The following is a 21,497-nucleotide window of genomic DNA, read 5'->3' as shown; positions in this document are numbered from 1 at the left end:
GGGAATTTTGGTCTGGGACATAGAGGCCTGGATCACCAAGCTCTTGGGGGTGGGGTGCACGGACAGAAAGCTAGGATCGCCCGTAGCCGGGCGGTGGCGTCAGGCCACGTTCCGAAACCACAGGGTGCACTGTGGAGGGCTTGGACCAGGTGCCCATCAGAACGTCCGTGAGGAGGGCCTCATTGAACCGTAGAGGCTCCCAAGAGCTTACTGGCGGCTGAAGCACCTCAGTGAGGAGGTTAGTCTTGACGGCCGCAGCAGGGAGCTCAAGAGCCAAGACCTTGACTGCCCTGCGCAACACCACACCATAAGTAGGACCCTCATCCATAGCCACGGAGGGAGGAGAGATGAATCCAGTGTCAGGCGAAGTATTCAAGCCACTGGCCTCCCCTAGCTCATCTGCCGTATCCTGGCTTAACTGGCACTGCTGTGCCTGAGGGTCCTCAGACCCCTCCCAGTCCTCCCCCTCATCCGTGTCCTGATAAACAAGCTGAAATGACGGAGCCAAGTCGCAGGTGAAGGCCTCACCCATCGACGCCGGAGACGGCGCCGAGTGGCGCCGTTCCGACATCGGACCCGGAAAGGGCCTTAAACTGGGGCGGACGTCGTCCGAGGACAGCGCTGGGAGCGACACCATCAGGGTCGGTGCCAGCGGAGGAGTCGTGAGGTCAACTGGCGTTGACAGGGATCCAGGCCTGGATCCCAAGGGGACCTGCGGTGTTGGGACCCAAGTCAATGACGGCGCAAGGGCCGAAGCACCTGACGGCGCCGGGGCCGAAGCCAACAGGCCCGACAGAGAGAAGTGAGTCCTCATGGCCACGAGCAAATCACGTTTCTCCTCGGACGTCGCTCGCAGTCCAGAGACCGGAGGGTATGGGCCTGGAGGTCGCGCGGGCGGTGTCGTCCGAGCCCTCAGCCGCGTCGCGCAAGGGGAGTCCGAAGAGCGATGTCGTCTCTTCGACTTTTTCTTTGAGTGCCTCGACCTACCGGACGACTTGGAGCCCGACGAGTGATGGTGATGACTCGACGAGTGACGACTGTGGCTCCTTGACCGGCCCCTCGACTTCCTCCTCGACCGGGACCTCGAGCGGCACAGAGCCGACTGCCGGATCTCGAGTAGCTTGCGGGACAGCTCCCGCCTAGCTTTCGAGGTCAAGGCCCGGCATTCATGGCACAACTTGTCGTCGTGGTCGGCCCCGAGGCTGTAGAGACAACAATGGTGGGGGTCGGTCATCGACATCAGGAAGTGACCCGCGTCGCACGGCTTGAGGCCAGGCATCCCTACGACACCAGGAGTCTAAGTCGACTCGAAAAGGAGTTCCAAAATAGATCAAAAAGTTAGTCAAAAAGTGACTAAGAGTACTGCTCTTCCCGGATCTGCGCTAGCTGGCGCAGAAAAAAGAAGAACTGACATCAGCGCGCGAGGGCGGCGTCTAAGTACTCCAACGGCGTCATTCCGGCGATCACGACGCCGAAGACGGACGCGGAACCGCAGACGACGCCTACCGACGCGCAAGGGTACTGCTGATGAAAACTTTCCGGATCCAGCCGGACGCCTGGGGATATTCTAAGGTAAGGAATCTAACACTAACCTGTTTCTTTCAGATATCAGCTTCTGCAGCTAAACATAGTCTCTACCAGATAATGTGTTTCTGAAGGCAAGTAACTTGTTTATCTGACAACGAATTCTAACTGCAGATTCGTTATCTTAGAATAGATACTGAAGCAATACCTCCCCGGAGGTGGGTCTGTGACCAGATTAGACAAGGGAGTTCTGGAGGGATAAGCGGGCAAAGTTCCTGCCACGACAGACCTGACTATTCAAGCAGTAGTACTTGAGAAATGTATGCAGAGAGACACACATTGCAGCCTGACAGACGTCAAGGGCAGGGACTCCTCAACCTAACGCACTGGTCACAGCCTTGGCTCTGGTAGAATGAGCGCTCAAGCCCTCAGGGGATTGCTTCTTTGCCAGTATGTAGCAGAATTTAATGCAGAGCACAATCCACCCTGAGATGGCCCGTTTGTGCACGGTCTTCCCGGTCTTCTCCCAACGTACCCAATGAGGAGTTCATCATCCACTCAGAACTCTCTGGCAAGATCAATGTAGAGAAACAACACCCTTTTTGGATCCAGGCGGTGGAGTCTTCTCCGTTTTGGAAGGGTTAGGTGGTCAAAATAGGAAGGCAAGGTGATGATCGGGCCTACATGAAAAGGTGTCTCCACTTTCTGCAGGCAAGAGGCACGAGTGCTCAACACCAGTTTCTCTGGAAAGAATGTTGTATCAGGGGAATACAAAGCAGCGCACCCCTTCCAGTTCAGATGCTTTATGCTCGCCCTTGATTTAAGAGGACTTGGAAAGCGCCCGAATTCTGTCATCCACCGAGGCAAGCTGAAAACGTAATAGTTTGTTTCCCCTGGGAAGAAATGAGAAACATTCACCAGGGTGTTAAACCAGAAAATATAAAACTCGTTGTTGTCTAAATTGAAAAGAATGTCTTCTTAGTAACTTCATACTCAAGCTAAAAAAAAAATAGGTTCTGTAGTGGAAAGAAGAATGACGCTCATAACACGACCACCCTGACCACAATCTGAAACCAAAATTGGATTTGGAACAGAATTCTGAGCTTTGAAATGTCCCGTTTCTTATTTCGAGAGAAAGCAGCAGAGTTTCGGGATGGATGCGAAGAGACACAATTGGAAAAGCCTGACCACAAATGTCATGGTTTAATGGTCTGCTCGATCTGAGAGGAGGGATCCTTCATACAATAGAAAAGACATTTGATGAGCCCTGAAGAAGTCCTTAAACAGGACAAAACGCGTTGGCTACCTTAGGAGAAAAGAAAATGTATAGAATAAAAGAAATTTGCAACAACTTTACTTGTTGGAACTGTTTCCATCCTTTTGTGTGTGCTGATCACACTTTTATTGTAAAAGTTTGATGTGGAAATCTTAAAAATGTTTAGGAAACTATGGGGTCTTGTTTCCTTTGATCTCTGCACCATATGTCGTTACCTGATTTCCCGAAACACAAATAAGTGCAGTATTAAATCCCAGACCTCGTTTGTAAATCATTCTTGAATACATAGAAAGTGTTGGGCTTTCACTAGCCCTCCCGGCCGATGCAATGGCCACCAGAAAGGCAGTTTTTATGGTCAACAAACAAAGAGGACAATTGTGTAAGGGCTCAAAAGGCGCACACATCCGGAAAAATAAAACAAAGTTCAGTTTCCATTTGAGCAAGATGAACGGTGTTAAGGGAACATCAGCTGCAGACTTTTAGGAAACTGAGTCATAACAGGAGACTTAAACAGGGAGGGCTTATTTGGCAACAATATGAAAGCAGATATGTCTGAAAGGAAGCCTTTAACAGTGCTCAGAGCAAATCCTTGCTTGGCCAATAAGACAACAAATAACAAAACTTCAGACAAGGGTGCAGAACGGGGATTAACATTTTTGGGGGAACCCCAAGCAACAAATTTGTTCCAACAGCAGGAGCATACTGTCTTGGTTGAGGGACATGCCTGACTGCCAGAATAACACCACAGACTTCAGGAAGGAGGTCAAAAACTGTCAACTGCTGCCGCTCAATCTCCATACATCCAGGCAAAGCATGCATAGATTTGGACACAGGACCTTGCCCAGCTGCTGCAACTGTAGATTCTACTTAAGAGGCAGCCAGATCGGAGGACTGATGCTCATGCTCAGGAGTTCTGGATACCATACTCTCCGTGAACTAATCTGGAGCCACAAGGATGACTTGGGCCTAGGTGTCCCTGATTTTCCTGAGAACTCTGGGCAGGAGTGATTTCGGTGAAAAGGCATCCAGGAGGCCAGAGCTCCACTAGAGACCTAGAGCACTCCCAAGCAAGAGCCACCTTGAAAACTCCAGCACCCAGAAGTGCAGATATTGCGCATTCTCAGTGGTGGCGAACAGATCTCACCAAAGTTCTTCCCAATCCGTGAAGAGACCTTTACACCACCTCTGGATGGAGACACCATTTGGGATCCACTAGGCACTGATGGCTGAGTGCCAGCCATGTACAGAGATGCAGGGCCTCCTGACCCAAGGTCCACCCGCAACCCCGGCCTGGTTGTTGCAATACCACATGGTGGCAGTGTTGTCTGTGTACACCTAAACTAGCCTTCCCGTGATGGAATGAAGAAAGGCTTTCAATTCCAGCCGCGTCACTCTCAGCTCCAGAAAACTGATGTGGAACTGGCACTCCCTCAGAGACAATAGTCATCTGATCTCCAAGTCTCCAAGATGGCATCTCCAACCCAGGAGTGATGCATCTGTCACTACAGTAAGCTCTGGTTAGGGAAGGGAGAGGGGTCTGGTGCTGAACCAATCGTGGTACATCACTCATCACTGCAGGTCTTTTGCAGTTCCCTCTGATATCTGGACCAGGTCAGAGAGATTCCGCTGCTGCTGCGCCCCACCACTGAGGCTTCAGGTTCCACAGCAGAGCAAATTTATGCTCATGGGCATGTGTCACCAACAGGATGCAGGAGAGCATGAGTCCCAGCAGCCTTAGTCCGTCCCACCAAACCCCGGATAGAGACTGAAACATCAAAATCATAGACCAAATATCCTGAACTCACCGTTCCGGAGAATAGCCTGAAACTGCACTAATTTCAGAAGAACCCCCATGCACGGGGATATCTGCAAGGGGGCATCTGAGAGGGAGTCAGGTGTGAAATTGGCCTGTTCATAGTGAACGCCAGTGAATGCAGGAGGTCCATAATTGGGAGACAACTTCCTGGAGAAATCCTGACTTCAACAGCCAGTCTTTGAGGTAGGGGGAAGACTCGAACCCCTCACCTCTGCAGATATGCTGCAACCACAGCCATCACCTTGGTGAACACCAGAGGCACGCTGGTATGGCCAAAGGGGATTACAGAAAACTGATAATACTCGTGGCCCACCACGAACCGCAGATAATGCCTGTGGACATGCAGGATGGGATATAAAAGTAGGTGTCCTACAAGTCCAACACTATCCACCCAGTTTCCAGAGTCAAAGGCACACAGGACATGAACTGATATGAGCATCTTAAACTTCTCCTTAGTCAGCAAGATGCTGAGAGGGAGCACGTCTAGAATAGGGCAGAGGCCTTCACGTTTCTTGAGGACCAGAAAGTAGCGAGAATAGCAACTATGATCTACTTCATATGCCGGCCCCCTCTCGATTGCTTATTTTGCCAATAGAGCCTGTTCTTCCTGACCAAGCAGGGAGCGGTCGGACTGGGAGCCGAAACTGGCCCTGGCAAACAGCTCGGCAAACCCTGGGGCTACTTGGAAGTACCACTCCCATCACAAAGGCGCTTGCTTTTGTTACAGGGGGGCCAATATTGCAGCTATACTTCAAAAGCGGCCCCTGGTAACTAAAACTGATCCCCAGGGGTGCAAAACCGCGCTCCACCTTGGCAGCCTACCGGGGAAATACTCGGTGCACACCATGAACAGTCCGGCCCTGCCTCCATCAGCCGGTCTAAAGATGGTGGCATGGGCAATTGGGTTTGTAGAAAAGGGATAGAGTAACTACGCTGAACGTTCTCAAGTAACCACTTGTCCAGGGGGTCATGTGATGTCAGATCCTGCCACCAACTGGGTGTCTGTTGGTACAAGGGTTGTGGGGGGTTGATGGGGGTGGATATACTGTATCAACCTCTGCTTGCTGTCCCATGGGACTTGTGGGAACGATGTCCACTGCCACAAAAGGACTTTGGTGCCTGTTGGCTTTGGTGGTTGAGCGAGAATGGATGCCGCTGGAAGAAGAGAGAGGCAGAACGGGGCTGGCGAGAGGCCATAGGGAGGTCCAAGGACCTGGCAGCAGCTTAGCTGGTTTTAAAGCGATCCATCGCTGAATCTGTCTTGTCACCAAAGAAATGGGTGCCATCGAAGGGCATGTCTAGAAAGGATGCCTCGACATCCCCCGAAAAGCCTGTCGGAGCTCAACCAGGCATGCCGTTTGAATGCCACTGCCAATGCCATTGCTCTGTCTAGCGAGTTGGTTGTGTCCACTTTCCAGTGAGTAGTGAACTTTGCTGTGTCTTTGCCATCAGAAAAAGCCTGTGAAAGTATGGCTAGGGCCTCCTCCGAGCTCATCGGCAGCACCGGAGCAAACAAATCCCAAGCCATGTGGGTGTATCGGCCCAAGATTTACGCAGTATTCACTGACCACAGTGCCAGGCTGGCGGCAGAGAACATCCTCTTTCCGAAGGTATCCAGCATCTTGGATTCCCTGTTCAATAATGAGGTAGGAAATCAGCAAGGGCGGGCCTTAGATGTGGAAGCTTGGATGGCCAGGCTCTCTGGGGTGGGATGCTAGGTGAGGAAATCTGGGTGGCCGGGAGCAGGGTGATAGTGGTCGGCATTTGTCCTGTGCACAGGGAACCCTGTGCTGGGCTTAGCCCAGGCACTGAGCAGAACATCAGTGAGGGCTTCATTAAATGAAAAGGGTTTCTCAGGTGGCGATGCCGGGCTGGAGTACCTCTGTCAAAGCATTTGTCTTGAGTGCTATCGACAGCAGCTGACAATCCAGGACTGAAGCCAGCTTTCTCGCCAGCATAGCAAAGAAAGCCCCTACTTCTGTAGCCACACTAGGAGGAGAGACCAGGCCAGTAGGAGGCCTGATCTCTCCTCCCACACCACTGGCATCCGCTAGTTCCACATACCAGTTATCTTCAGCTTCCTTTAGGGAGTCGTATAGATTCTGAGATCTTCCTCAATCATACTTCTATAAAAGCCTGTCAAAAAAGGGAAATCCTAGCTCCGACTCAAAAGGCATAGTCGTGGTCGGAGTCAGACACCACCGGTCTAGCTTTGTATCAGAGTAAGTATGATGATAGGGCTGGCGCCGCAGGAAACTATGGTGCTGTAATGGGCTTCCAGTAAAGGTCACGATCTAGCGAGCAGAGCTGTTCTGGATCCAGCACAGAAGCCTAACTGGTACTGAGGGCAGGTCCAATGTTGAAAATTAAGTGGGTGCAGCCGTTGAATGCACAGCGCTAAAGTCGCTCCAGAGGGGTTGGCCCGCCCAAAAATGAGGTATACGTCCTCATTCAACTCAAAGAGTTGGGTAGAGGTCACTCCAGCTCCAGGAAACTCAGGGAGGCGCAGAGCAGAGATTGGTGCCGACAAGAGAGTGCGCCCCGTTCTGATGGCAAACTGTGAACCTTAATCTATGACGGCCGGCCCGGCCGTGGGGCGCACCACCGCAGATACAAGCGGCCCCGCTGCTGGTTTTCCTGATCAGCGCTGCGGGTCTGATGGGCATAAAGCTGCACGTGGGAGGTGTAACCGGCAGGCCTGCGATGTTTTTATTATTTTACAGAAACTGATGCTGTCAGCCCACTGGGGTTTAATTAACAAGGACTACCAGTCCCAGAATACCAAGGGTAACTTTACCTACCTGATTGTTTTCAGATGAGATGATTCGTACAAAAGGGAGAACACTGGGAATCCTCGTGATGGCTTCTTTCTGTAAGCAGAGAACCCAGGAAGAAGGGCGGAAAGCCCGAAACGCGTCGGTCACTGCTGATGCTGGGCGTGCATTGACCCTCCTTAACCATATTGGTGCCGACAAGAGAGTGTGCCCCGCCCTGATGGCAAACTGTGAACCTTAATCTATGACGGCCGGCCTGGCCGTGGGGCGCACCACCGCAGATACAAGCGGCCCCGCTGCTGGTTTTCCTGATCAGCGCTGCGGGTCTTATGGGCATAAAGCTGCACGTGGGAGGTGTAACCGGCAGGCCTGCGATGTTTTTATTATTTTACAGAAACTGATGCTCTCAGCCCACTGGTTTTTAATTAACAAGGACTACCAGTCCCAGAATACCAAGGGTAACTTTACCTACCTGATTATTTTCAGATGAGATGATTCGTACAAAAGGGAGAACACTGGGAATCCTCGTGATGGCTTCTTTCTGTAAGCAGAGAACCCAGGAAGAAGGGCGGAAAGCCCAAAACGCGTCGGTCACTGCTGATGCTGGGCGTGCATGGACCCTCCTTAACCATATTGGTGCCGACAAGAGAGTGCGCCACGTCCTGATGGCAAACTGTGAACCTTAATACATATATATATATATATTTTTTTTCACACAAAGAAAATGCAGTGGCCCAATTCCGAAGTACAACCAGGCGTGTATTTTCAAGTCGAAATGACTGCATGCTCATACCCCGACGCGTTTCAGCTGATAAGCCTTGTTCACAGGTGATTACAATTGCGATACTAGAGGCAAGTGCTTAAATTCAAATAGGCATGGGACACTATCGTAAAACTACTTTTCTGAAGTTGCACCTTGATTAGTACTCAAATGTTCATATTGCAGTTTAATGTTTATCCTGCCACCGGAGTCAAGTTATCCTGGCCAATGAAGGGTGATACTCTGAAACCAGTCCTAGGATGCTAGTTTCAGGTCTGGGGAGGACCTGGCCTGGCCTGGCAGTTCAGGCAGGACAGTTCCCATGGGTCAAGACTGATTTGCAAATGGTTGGGTCCAAACTGGAATGGCATGGAGAGCAAAAAAAACAATGGATTTAGGTATAGATCTCTGTACTGGGGGTGAATAGTTTGACATTGTTCAGCATTCTGTCCATCAATTGTTCTTTATACTTATAGTGAGTCTGGAGTTAGGGCGAAAGGGGGGAACTCTGTGCACTTCAGAGTCATGTCTTTGAAGTCTCCACCACTTCAAAGGCACAAGTAGGTATAAGTACTAGACCTCTGACACCACCACTTCAGTACATTTCTGGACCTGTAGATACTCTGTCAGGAAGGACGACTGCAGTGCTGCTGAAGGACTGACACTCTGCTGGACTGCTGCTTTGTTGGGGCTCCTGCTTTGTTCTGCTGACCTGCTGTCCTCCTACCTGGGCATCATTTGATTCCAGAACCCAAAGAGACTCTAAGGTCTAGATGGCTAGTCTCCTGATCTGAAGTCTCAGGGACATACAAGACTTCCAAATAACCTCCTTCTGTAGCTAGACTATGCCATCTGTGAGTCTACCGCAACTGGTGCATTCCAAGTCCTGGAAACCTTGGAAGTGGGTTCCAGCGAAACAGATGCATCCTCTGCTGAGCGAAGTATCGCCTCGGATGAGAGGCACATCTTCAAGCAGAACCCACGCATTGCTGCGGCTGTGTCGATTGAAGCCATCACAAAAGACTGAGACGGACGCATTGCCTTCAGAACTGCCACTGCACGATGCTGTACCAGACACAAGCTCCTTGCATCCCTCGTCAACAGCTGCCTTGACGACTATGTTGGATCTCTGTATCGCAGCTGCACCGCTGATCGTAACAGAAGCATCACCCCTGCTGCACCTCGCATCCTAGACACTAGAATTCGCATCAGGACCTCGCATCACAACATCGCTGCACTTCGAAATCAACACATTGCCCCAGCTGTGCATCACATCTTCGAGGAGGATCCACACAATCACTCCGCAACCAGGATTAAGGTACTTTGAATCAGTGGACCTAAGTGGGTTCCTGTATCTGGCCCGCGGGCCATCGCAGTTGACATGAAGTTTTGACTTTATCCTGGTCCATCACGACCAGATGTCCCAAATATTGCTCTTTGCTTCAATGTGCTAGTTTTACCTACAAATGTTGAAATTCAAAATCTTCCGTTCTACTGATTGAAGTTTTGTTGTTTTGGTCTTGCTTTATTTAGTAAATTAGGCTCTATTTTTAACGTGGTGTGGAATCTTTTGTGTGGGGTTTTCACTGGTACACATTGCCTCTAAAGCGAAGCCTGACTGCTCTCTGCTAAGCTACCACAGAGTGAGCACAGGTTCATTTAGGATTTGCCTTACCCTGACTAGGATTGTGGCTGCTGCATGACTAGAGCTCATACACCAGTCAACCACCAACCCAATTTCTAACAATAACACAGACATAAATAGAATAACCAACACATCAGAGTTTAGAGAGCACAACTTACATTTTACGTGACAAAGTGGGTAGCAACTCCACATACTTTTATCATAATATTTTACCTCTAAAGCCAGTTGTTGCACCTTTCCCGCTCCATGGACTCTCAATAGGGAGAATAACAACTTAAAGTGTCCTAAACATTCTGTTTCAGAACCTATAAAAGGAAAACAAATGAGGTCAATGTATGTTTTAATGAAAAAAAGCAGGCATAGTTTTGCTTTAGTACAAAGCCACCAAAGTTACATTTGACCAACATTGAGTTCTCACATCAATCAATCACATGTTTGTTAAGCGAGACTACTCACCCGTAAGGTTCTCAAGGCGCGGGGGGAGAGACTAGCAGGTTCCAGTTCCACGTTCCAGTTCCAGTCCATCAATGAGGGGCTCTGCCGAACAGCCATGTTTTGAGGTTTCTTGTGAAGATGGGGAGTGATGGTGTCTGCCTGAGGTGGTGCGGTAGGGCGTTCCAGGCTCTGGACGCAAGGAAGGAGAAGGAGCGGCCACCCGATCTGGTGTTTCTGGTGCGGGGGACCACCACATAGGAGAGCTGGGCTGATCATAGGGTCCATTGGGGTACGTAGAATTTGAGTTGGCTGTTCAGGTGTTGTGGAGGGCTTTGTGTGTGTGGATGAGAATCTTGAAGGTGATTCTAGCCTCGATGGGGACCCTGTGGAGTGAGCGCAGGTGCTGGGAGATATGACAGTGTCTTGGCAGCTTGAGGAGCAGTCTTGCGGCGGCGTTCTGGATGTTTTGTAGCTTAAGGGGGAGGTTTTTGTTTATTCCGGCGTAGAGTGCATTGCTGTAGTCGAGTCTGCTGGTGACGTGGGCGTGAGTGGCAGACTTTCTGTGCTCGAGGGGGATCCATTTGATGGTCTTACGTAGGAGGCGGAGGGTGTGGAAGCAGGAGGATGCGACGGATTTGATCTGGTGGTCCATTTTGAGCTCGGAGTCCAGGATGATTCCAAGGTTGCGTGTGTGGTCTGTGGGGGTGGGTGGGTTGGATATTATCAAGGCTTCTTAGTGATTTACGATTGTGCACTGATTACTGTTGATTTAGCCCACACTACAGACTTACTGCAATGCTGCAAGGAACCAAGGATCTACACTAAATTATTAAGCAGAGAGCCACAGATGTTGGCTTATTACAGCATGTAATGCTAAGAAGGTGTAGCCATAGAAGGGCTATGTCGATGGTAGTCTCATATTTGATCTGTATTTTGTACAAAGCATTAGAAAGATACAAAAAGGGACATTTGCGCACTAATATAATTTTGTAATCAGAATGGGGTATGAAGACACCTTATCCTAACTGAGATTGAAGTAAATAAGAGATAGTCATTGCATTAGTTCCATCTTACCAATGTCTCCATAGCCAAGAAGATACAACTATGTGAGGTTTGCTCATGCACATCCAAGTTGCTGGTGAGGGATCACATGGTGTCAACAAGAAGTAACAATATGGGGATCGAGATGGGAATATATGCACCTGCATCTTAAGCCCCTGAATACTTACTTCTGGAGTGGGAAAAGGGACATTCCTTAATAATCAAAAAGACCTGGTGAATGAAAATGTTATCCATGACAATATCCATTTATTTAATTTGAAGCATAGTGTTTTAAAATACAAAAATGCTGACATTTATGTACATTTTGTAACAATCTTCATCGTTAAACACACCTCAATACAATGAAAGTCAAAGGTAAAATGAATGTATTCCTCTTTATACTGCAAAATATCCCTATTTAGTACTTCCAAATACTGCCACGGATAAGGGGACTGCCAAACATAGTATTCATTATTATTTGGAATCTTGTATAGCGCACGGTTACCCTCTGGCATCCCAGCACTCGTTCATGACTCAAGGGTGTGGAGCTAAGAAGACAGCATTAAGCGGGGAACAGGTGGGTCTTAAGTAGCTTTCGGAACCGAATAATACCAGTCTCTGTCCGTAGATTCAAAGGCAGCGCATTCCATAACTTGGCTGCGTCCACCGAGAATCTTCTACCACCTGTCCGGGCTCTTTTCACTCTGGCCACTTGTAACAAAAATTTGTGGTCAGAGTGTAGGGCTCTAGTAGCCTTGTAAGGGAGCACCATATTACCCAAGATGGGAGGACCCTTCCCCCGCAGGATTTTATGAGCCGTACAGAGAGATTTAAATTTTATCCTCTCCCGTACCGGAAGCCAATGCAACGCTCTTAGTGCCGGTTTTGCTGACTGTCTCCTTGGAATATTCATCAGCATCCTTGCTGCTGCGTTCTGCACTTGTTGGAGTTTATTGAGCGTTGCTTCCGGAGTGCCCAAAAAAAGCGTATTGCTGTATTCCAACCTCGAAACAATCAGCCCCTGGATAAGAAGTTTCCTAGAGGTCGGAGGGAGAAGGGGTAAGATCTTACGGGCTGATCGGAGCAGAGCAAAACGGACTCCGGCGGTTTTTTTTGCATGGGTCTTGAAAGACAGGTCTTGTTCAAGCCACACACCCAGGCTTTTGACCTCCTTTTTGGGGCTTGGAGGATCCAAGACAACTCGGCTAGCTGCCTGGCGGCAGAGAAAGCCCTGCATGTCCCAGCAACATCAACTCTGTTTTAGAGCCGTTCAGTTTTAATGCTGAATTGCCCATCCATGTGTACACCTTGGACAGGCAGGAGTGCAGCAGGTCCGGATGATCCACCAATTGGGAAAGGGCAACCACCAACTGGGTATCATCAGCATAGCTGATAATTTTGATACCCAGTGGCGCCACCACATCCTCCAACGATGCCATATAGACATTAAACAATGTGGGGCTCAGGGAGGAGCCCTGAGGCACACCACATTGGAGGGGGATGGGGGCTGATTGTGCACTACCTTCCCAGACTTGGTAGGTTCGTTGATGCAGAAAAGACGTGAGCCACTTTAAGGCCATTCCAGTCAGGCCTACCTCTGACAGTCGCTGGAGCAACACCTGATGGTTTACGGTGTCAAAAGCCGCACTAAGGTCCAGGAAGATCACTGCCACCGATCCTCCTGAATCCAAAATGCTCCTGGCTTCTTCCACGACTGCCAGAAGGGCAGTATCAGTGCCTTGGCCCGGCCTGAATCCTGTTTGGGAGTTCCGCAACAAGCCATTGGACTCCAGGAACTGTGACAGTCGTCTGTTCACCAGTCTCTCCGCGATCTTACCGAACCCAGGCAGCAAGGAAATCGGTCTGAAGTTAGCCAGGTCCGATGGATCTAGACCAGGCTTTTTCAGAAGGGCCTTTACTATCGCTTTTTTCCAACTGAGTGGAACCACTCCCTGCGCAAAAGATGCATTGATAAGATCTGTTACTGGTGCGGCAATAGTAGTTGCTATCTGCTTGAGGTATCTCATCGGGACAGCATCCCTAGCGAACCACTCTTCATGGCCCCTAGAACCTTGAGAACTTCGTCAGTGGTCACTGGACCAAAGACGTCAAGCTTGATCTGAGCATCACCTCGCTGTTCGCCTATATCTGATTCCTGGGCTGGTCGTGGTAAGGCACTTACGATGTTTTCTACTTTCATGTGAAAGTAGTTGGCCAGTTCCTTACATTTCTTTTGAGGACTCTCATGGCTCACTGGCGGTTCCGGAGTTTTCAAAAGGTCTCTAAAGACCTTGAAGGACTCTCTAGAGGAGTTAGCCGAGTTGCCAATTCTCTCCTCATAGAACTTGGATTTGGCGTCCCGGAGAGCAGCTTTATATCCTCTAATTGCCATACGATACTCTTTCCGGGTTGCCTCTCCCCAATCCTTTCTCCAAATCCTCTATAGCCTTTTACAGCCTTTCCTAAGGGTTCTTAACATCTGGGTGTACCAAGGGGCTGAACCCACTCTCTTCTCCCTCTTCGGCATTCTCTTTTTAGGGAGAATGACGTCCAGGGACCTGGTTAGCCAATTTTCCAGGTTCACATCAGCAATTTGTGGATCCGACACTGGGCGTGGACAGGTAGCATCTAGGTTAGCAGTCCAGTGCTCTACCGGTAGCCTGGACCAAGCTCTGTCAACCGAGTAGGTCTTAGGAGTATTTACATCCGTTAAATCGTACTGCCAATTGAAAGGAACCAGAAAATGGTCTGACCAAGGTAAGGCCAAGGGAGTCAAGGCTTCAATCCGGTCCATATTCTAAAAAACTGGGTCCAGTAAGTGACCCTCGCAATGCGTGGCCCCTGAGTTAATTAGCCTCATATCAAAGGCTTTCAAATCACCCTGCAGGTCGACAGCGAGTGTGTCAGCAGGGTCGTCAAAATGGAGATTAAAATCTCCGAGTGCCACAAAATTGGCAGTCGACGATGTCAAGAGCGTAACAGTTTCCATGAATGAATTGGCGAAATTGCCTACACACCCCGGTGGGCGATACACTAGGATGCCTGATATGGAGGTCGTGGATGACATCCGTAGTGAGAATTGACAGCTATCACAGTCGCGCACGCCCCCGTCCTGGGCTCTCAGACCAGCGTGTCCCTATAAATGATAGCAATACCACCTCCTCGTCCAATAGGCCTATCTAGATGATATATTAGATAGCCAGGGGGGAGTACTTGCGCCATATATGGCCCAGAGCGAGACGTAGTCCAGGTTTCTGATAAAAACAAGATATCCAACTTGTGATCTTGTACGAGGGAATTGATTTCAATTGAATGACTAGGAAGGGACCTACAATTCAGCAGAGCCATTAGTAGGGCCTTATTTCCCATGGCTCTCTGGCCCTTGATGCATCGCTTGCACGTCACAAAAGGTAAATCCCTTTTATGGATAAAATTGCAGGACACCTCAACCCAAAGGGCGTAATGATATTAAATCATTTCTAGTATATGTTATACCGACCTTAGGGGGAAAAGCCAGCGTGTCTAGCCCTAAGCCCTTCTGGGCCCGGACGGGCACAGACAGGCTGAACTCTGGCGTAACTCCGGCTGAATGACGGCGGACCCGCTGCGCGTACCCGCTGCGCGTTAGCATGGCCGCCTTTTGTAGGAGGTCTAGCGTCCTTGTGACGACTAGACCGTGTGAGGAATGGCGTCCCGCTTGCTCCCAATATGGCCGCCTAAGTCGAAATCAGGAAGGCAAGGAAAAGGAAAAGGACCCGCAAAGAGCGGTGGGTTTTCCAAATTACAGTGCAAGTGAATGGATATTAAAAACAGGGGATAAGGTAGAACTCCAAATAAAATTATATAGAAAAACGGGCGTTTTTAAAATTACTCGCGATATGCCACTTGTAAATTGCACTGAAGCGCAGCACGCTTAAACAAACAGCGCGTCCTCCCCACTGCCAATGCCCCATCATGATCATTGTAACTGAAGAGAAGTAACCACACCCATCCCACCCACTCATGAACTTTCACGCTGAGAAAGAATATGCTACATAGAAACAGAAATGCTACTGCAACACTGAGCAGTGCTTGGGGCAAGGCAAACTGAACGTTCTTCAGTGCACCTAGTCCATCAAACATGTACGAGTGAGGCATAGATATGCAAGCAAGTAACATGTTTTTCTAATGGATACTCCTTCCCAGAGTACTCATTTAGGAATATTCCCACAACAGTAGTGACAACATGGGGATCGGCCAAGGATTAAGGGAGAAAACATTCAAACCACAAATTGCTGCAAAACTGCTCAGACAAACAAGTCTCAGAGCATAGAAAGCAAAGACCAAGTTACTGACTGAAAGATCTCTCACAGTAGTAACTGTCATACCAATACTGTAGGAGCCTTATCAGTAAATGTGCCACACATTCTGAAGCTAAGCATGACTCACCACAAAGGCATCTGCTTTTTCCAATATGTTACTTTTATTGCATTTAGAGAACCCTATGAAAGTGCACTATCAATTCTGTGTTTGTCTGTTCACATAGAGTCTTGGAGTCACCTAAAGATAGACTAAAGGAATGAATCTTCCCTCTCTGAAGTGTGAAAAGCAGGCAGATGTGTTTCTTTAGAAAGAGACAATTGAGAAACCACTTTCAGTAGAAATAAGAATTCAAAAAGTTTACCTGGAAAGGAGACTGTATATGTGGTTTTATGATCCATAGCTCTCCCAATGAGGTAAAAAAACCTTAAAAATCAATATTTGTTGTGTACTTTACTGTGCAGGGTCAACAGTGATATCAGGAAAGTGAGAACTAGATTGAAGTTTTGCTAAGTTATAATGAAATATTCCTAGGCAAATGAAAACCGGAGCCCCTTGAGAAACCTAGCTAACTTTGGGAAAGATCGGATAAAAGGAGAATCTGCTTTGTGATATACATATCATTTTTGCCAATGTACCTGTTAGACGGACCGGGAGGGTCGGCCGAGATTACGGGGAGAGGTCTCCAGGGAGAGCCGTCTCCAACGACTGTACAGATAAGTAACTTCCCCCCCACAGACGGACACCACACAAGATTGAAGGTTAACGAGACTTTATATGCACTTCTTAGGTTACGTTGATATAATACAAGGAGGTCTGGACTCAGGGGTCCCCTCGGTTCTGATCTCTGGTTGAGGAAAAGGGTAGCGGGACAGTCTTAGTTACCAATGAGTTCAATAGCTCTCAATCCTCGAGCTCGGCGTGGTTGCTGATCGGGCCGTGGAGGAGCCAAGCAGGTCCCGAGATGGATGAAGGGTGGTCGACGGGCCGTGGAGAAGCCAAGCAGGTCCCGAGATGGATGAAGGGTGGTCGACGGGCCGTGGAGAAGCCAAGCAGGTCCCGATGCAGATGACAGTTACAACGGTCCGCGGCCTCGCCAGCAGATCCGGACGACGGTGAAGGATGAAGGTTACGACGGCTGTGGCAGCGCCACCAGGCAGGATGATGGTGCACAGGACAGAGCTACGGCAGCGCCAGTAGTCCGTCCAGGATGAGTTCTTCTTTCGTCTCTCGACTCCAAGATACAACTGCCTTCCTGTTCTGGAGCTGCCCCAGTTATAGGGCTGGCGTGCTTTGATGTCCGGACCCTCGCACTTGGAGGTCGGGAGGTCCGGGATGAGGGAGTCCAGACACCCAGCAGGGGGGTGGAGCCAGCGCCCGGGGAGGCGATGGGCGAGCGGCACTGGCCGGGGGAGAACCATCGACACCTCTTTCTCCCATTGACTGGCCAAGTAGCTCGCTCACCTCCTGGGTGGAGGGTGGTGCCGGAATGTCTGAGGCCGGGCTAGGCCCAGGGTTGAGGTCGATCGGGGGCCAGGCGGCCTCGTGGCGAAGTGTCCAAGATGGCGGCCCGGGCTGGGCGCGTGGGTCGGCCGTGGATCGGACCCACGAGGTTATCATGCTCGGGGGCAGGTGTCCCTGAGGGGACGTAGGACGTGCAATGGTGGGGTGTGGTGCTTGTATGACTGGCTCGGGCTTGGTCGAGCCGGGGGAGAGCGGCCCGTCACGTGGCCTGTCCAACATGCGTCCCCCCCAGCTGAAGGCGGGGAGAGTTACCCATCCTCTTGGGGACTCTCTTCGTCGAGGCGGAAAAACCGGGACAGGCCATCCGCGTTGGCGTGGTCAGACCCAGGCCGGTGTTCAACGGTAAAGTCCATACCTTGCAAGGAGATGGACCAGCGTAGCAGTTTTGGGTTTTCCCCCCGCATATGCATCAACCACTGCAGGGGTCGGTGGTCAGTCTGCACCCGGAAGTGGGTGCCAAAAAGGTAGGGTCGGAGCTTCTTGAGGGCCCATACCACAGCGAAGGCTTCCCTCTCTATGGTGCTCCAGCGTTGCTCCCGTGGTAGGAGTCTCCGGCTGATGAAGGCCACCGGTTGATCAAGGCCTTCGGTGTTCACCTGGGACAGGACCGCCCCAATGCCCTGGTCGGAGGCGTCCGTCTGGACGACGAACTCCCGGCTGTAGTCTGGGGCCTGGAGTACAGGAGCGGAACACATGGCGGCCTTTAGCTGTTCGAAGGCCGCTTGACACTCTGGGGTCCAGTTCACCTTCTTGGGCTGATTTTTCGACGTGAGTTCGGTGAGAGGCCCCACGATGGTACCATAGTCTTTCACGAACCTTCGGTAGTAGCCCGTGAGGCCCAGGAAGGCTCGCGCCTCAGTTTGAGTGTTAGGGGGTTGCCAGTTCTGGATGGCGGCAATTTTCAGTTGAAGAGGGGCCACTAGACCGCTTCCCACTTGGTGTCCGAGGTAGGTCACTGACCCTTGTCCAATTTGACATTTGCTGGCCTTGATCGTGAGGCCAGCTCGCTGAAGGGCTTGCAACACTGCTTGGAGGTGGTGGAGGTGCTCGGTCCAGTGGTGGCTGTACACAGCGATGTCGTCCAGGTAGGCGGCGCTGAACTCTTCGAGCCCCGCCAGGACCTGATTGACGAGCCGTTGGAAAGTCGCTGGGGCATTTTTCATGCCGAAGGGCATGACCGTGAAGTGATAGTGGCCATCGGGGGTGGAGAAGGCAGAACGTTCTTGTGCTCGGGGTGTGAGGCCGATCTGCCAATAGCCTGCCGTTAGATCGAAGATGCTGAGGTAGCGGGCAGCGCCCATTCGGTCGACCAGTTCATCTGCCCGGGGGATGGGGTGTGCGTCCGTTCTGGTGACTTCATTCAGGCCCCGGTAGTCGACACAGAACCGGAGTTCGGGTGTGGTTCCGGGGGCGGCTGCTTTGGGGACCAGTACGACCGGGCTGGCCCATGGACTGTCGGAGGGCTCGATGACCCCGAGCGTGAGCATCTTAGTTACTTCCGCCTGGATGCAGGCCCGTACCCGATCAGGTACGCGGTAGGCCCGGTGGCGGATAGGAGGGCTGTCTCCGGTGTCCACATCGTGCACACACCAGGCAGTGACACCTGGGGTGAGGGAGAACAGGCTGGCAAATCGTGATAGGAGGGCTTGGCACTCTTGGCGTTGTTCCTGGGTGAGGGTCTCCGAGAGTCGGACCCCATCCACGGAGCCGTCTTGCTCCTGGGTCCGCAAGAGGTCAGGGAGAGGCTCGGAGTCGTCCTCAACCCCGTTGTCTGTGGCCATCAAGAGGCTGAGTTCTGTTCGTGCAAAGTGGGGTTTCAGTCTGTTGGTGTGGAGGACTCGGAGCGGATTCCGGGCGGACTCCATATCGATCAGATAGGTGGCGGGTCCCTTGCGCTCGATTACCTTGAAGGGTCCCGTCCATTTGTCTTGGAGAGCGCACGGTTCTGTGGGGGACATTACCCAGACCTGTTGCCCCGGCTCGAATTCAATAGATGAGGCGTTCTGGTCATACCATCTCTTCATGTCCTCTTGACTGGCCTCTAGGTTGGCTTTCGCTAGGTCTCTGAACCGCTCAACAAGTCCGTTTCCTTGGGGGTGATAGGGGGTCGTGAAGCGGTAGGTGACCCCACACTGTTGCCAGAGGGACTTCATGTATTTGGAAATAAAGTTCGTGCCTCTGTCACTGACGACTTCTCGGGGGAACCCCACACGGGAGAAGATCCCCATCAGGGCCCTGCCGACCACTGGGGCTGTGACGGTCCGGAGAGGAATAGCCTCAGGGTAGCGGGTGGCGTGGTCCACTAGTACGAGGATGAAGCGATGGCCTTGTCTTGTACGTGGGTCTAGGGGTCCCACAATGTCTATTCCGACCCTCTCAAATGGGGTTGTGACTACGGGAAAGGGTTGCAGGGGGGCCTTTAATTTGCGGCCGCTCTTCCCACTGGCTTGGCACGTGGGGCAAGATCGGCAATGCTGGTGCACATCGTTTCTCATTTTTGGCCAGAAGAAGTGGGTCACTAGGCGGCTGTAGGTTTTATCTTGTCCCAGGTGCCCTGCCAGGGGGACATCGTGGGCCAGATTTAGCAGGAAGTCTCTAAAGCGGAGTGGCACCACTAGTACTCGGTTGGCCCCCAGCTCGGCGATTCGTTGCTCGCTGTACAGTAGGTCATTGTCCCAGTAGACCCAATGAGTTCCGGAGGTATCCCCTGCGCTTTGGGCGAGCGCTTGTTGTCGGAGTCCCTCAAGGGAGGGACAGGTCTTCTGCTCCTGACGAAATTGTTCTTGTGTGGGCCCCCCTTCTTGAGCCCACTGGTCGAGATTAGCAAGGTCGGAAGGTTGAGCAGGGTCGAGGGGGATGCACTGGTCGGGGGTCTCGGCGGGGGCGACCGGAGGCGGAGGCGCCGGCCATTCTGGTTCTTCCGGGTGATGGTTGGCACGGGCGGCCATAGACCGGGTGGTGACGCACGCCCAGTCTGGGACGCCCAACATCCCCAAGTGTTCTTTTCGCTCCACGGCTGCCCACGGGGAGCTTTCCAGGTCATTTCCGAGGAGGCAGTCCACGGGGGCGTCGTCTCGGACCGTTACTTTCAACATGCCGGAGACCCCTCCCCACTCAAAGGGGACGCAGGCCATCCGACACAGACTCTCCGAGTTGTCGGCTGATCGTACAGGGCATAGAATGTTCGGTAGATATTGCTCTGGGGTTACCAGATGACAGCGGACGGCTGTCACACTGGCCCCGGTGTCTCGAAGGGCTTCGGCCCGTTGTCCATTGATGCTCACCCATTGGCCGTACTTCTGGGTGTTAGCGGGTAGGGGGACCCGCGGGACCATGTCTCTTCCCCCTAAGCACGCGAGAGTCATGGCGGCTGGCTCCCACCCTTGATACTCTTGCTCGTCTGTTTCTTGTTCCTCGGAGATCTGTTCTTCCCCTAGTGCCGCGGCGGTCACCTGGCGGGGTCTTGGGCTCTGATACTGCGGGCAGCTTGGGTCATTTGCATAGTGGCCGACTCGTTGGCATCGGTGACATGTAACATTGGCTCTGTATCCCGGTCGCGCCGGGGTGCTGCCCCGGTTGGCCGGGGGGGTGGTGCTGGTAATGGGGGCGGCCGGAGTGTTGTCTCTTCCTCGTCCTTGGCCCCCTCCTCCTCCTCTGGATCGGTGGTGACCATTGTTGTTCCTGTTCTGCTCGTAGGACCCATTCCGGCCCACTCGGGTGATCTCCCACCGGTCAGCTTCGGCTGCGAGCTGCCGGGGATCGGTTAACTTGCTGTCGAGGAGGTGTTGGCGTAGTTCAATGAAGCAGTTGTTGGACAGATGCTCCCATACCATCAGATTGAACAACTGCTCGTAGGTCGTGACGTTGTTCCCTCTGATCCAGCCTTCGAAGGCTCGGCTAAAGTACGTTACATAGTCCACCCAAGTTGTACCTGGAATGCGTGTGCAGTCTCGGAACCTCTGACGGTACATCTCGGGCGTGAGGCCATAGCGAGTGAGGAGGGCCGCTTTCATATGGTCGTAGGAGGTCATCTGGTGGTCTGGGAGCTGTAACAGAGTATCGCGGCCCTCATTGAGGAATTTGCCCCATAGGCCGGCTCCCCAGTCGGCTCTATCGATCCGGTGCGCAGTCATCGCGATTTCATATGCTTTAAACCATTGCTGGATGTCGTCTTCTCGAAAATATTCTCGGACCACATCCTTGGGGATGTGCACTTTTTTGTCCGTGGTCCCGGGGGTGGACGGTCTGTCGGCCACCCCTAATTCTTTATTCTGTTTGCGCAGGTTGATCTCGGCTAGGTTCCGCTCGTGCTCGTACGTTAGTCTTTTTTCCTCGAGCTCCCTTTGCCTCTGTTTCTCCTCTCTTTCTTCTCGGAGGCGAAGGTGCTCTAAGTTTATTTTTTG

At 51.5% G+C, this 21,497-nt stretch overlaps 1 protein-coding gene across 4 annotated transcripts in view; it reads right to left on the bottom strand.

Moving 5' to 3' along the window:
• The window catches only part of DNAJC13 (DnaJ heat shock protein family (Hsp40) member C13), a 1,694,551-nt gene that overhangs the window by 420,801 nt on the left and 1,252,253 nt on the right, over nt 1-21,497 (bottom strand). For all 4 annotated transcript variants that reach the window (XR_015300721.1, XM_086942056.1, XM_086942057.1 and 1 more), the window contains one exon: nt 10,009-10,100. Coding sequence is in view for 3 of the 4 variants with exons in the window: in XM_086942056.1 (XP_086798182.1) it covers nt 10,009-10,100 (92 nt within the window). In the remaining variant the exon portion in view is untranslated. The remainder of the gene's footprint in view (nt 1-10,008; nt 10,101-21,497) is intronic.

The sequence above is a fragment of the Lissotriton vulgaris genome, chromosome 10 (genome assembly GCF_964263255.1).
Source record: "Lissotriton vulgaris chromosome 10, aLisVul1.2, whole genome shotgun sequence".
Lineage (NCBI taxonomy): Eukaryota > Metazoa > Chordata > Amphibia > Caudata > Salamandridae > Lissotriton > Lissotriton vulgaris.
Note: the sequence above shows the minus strand (reverse complement) of the source record. Positions and strands in the feature narration are given on the sequence as shown.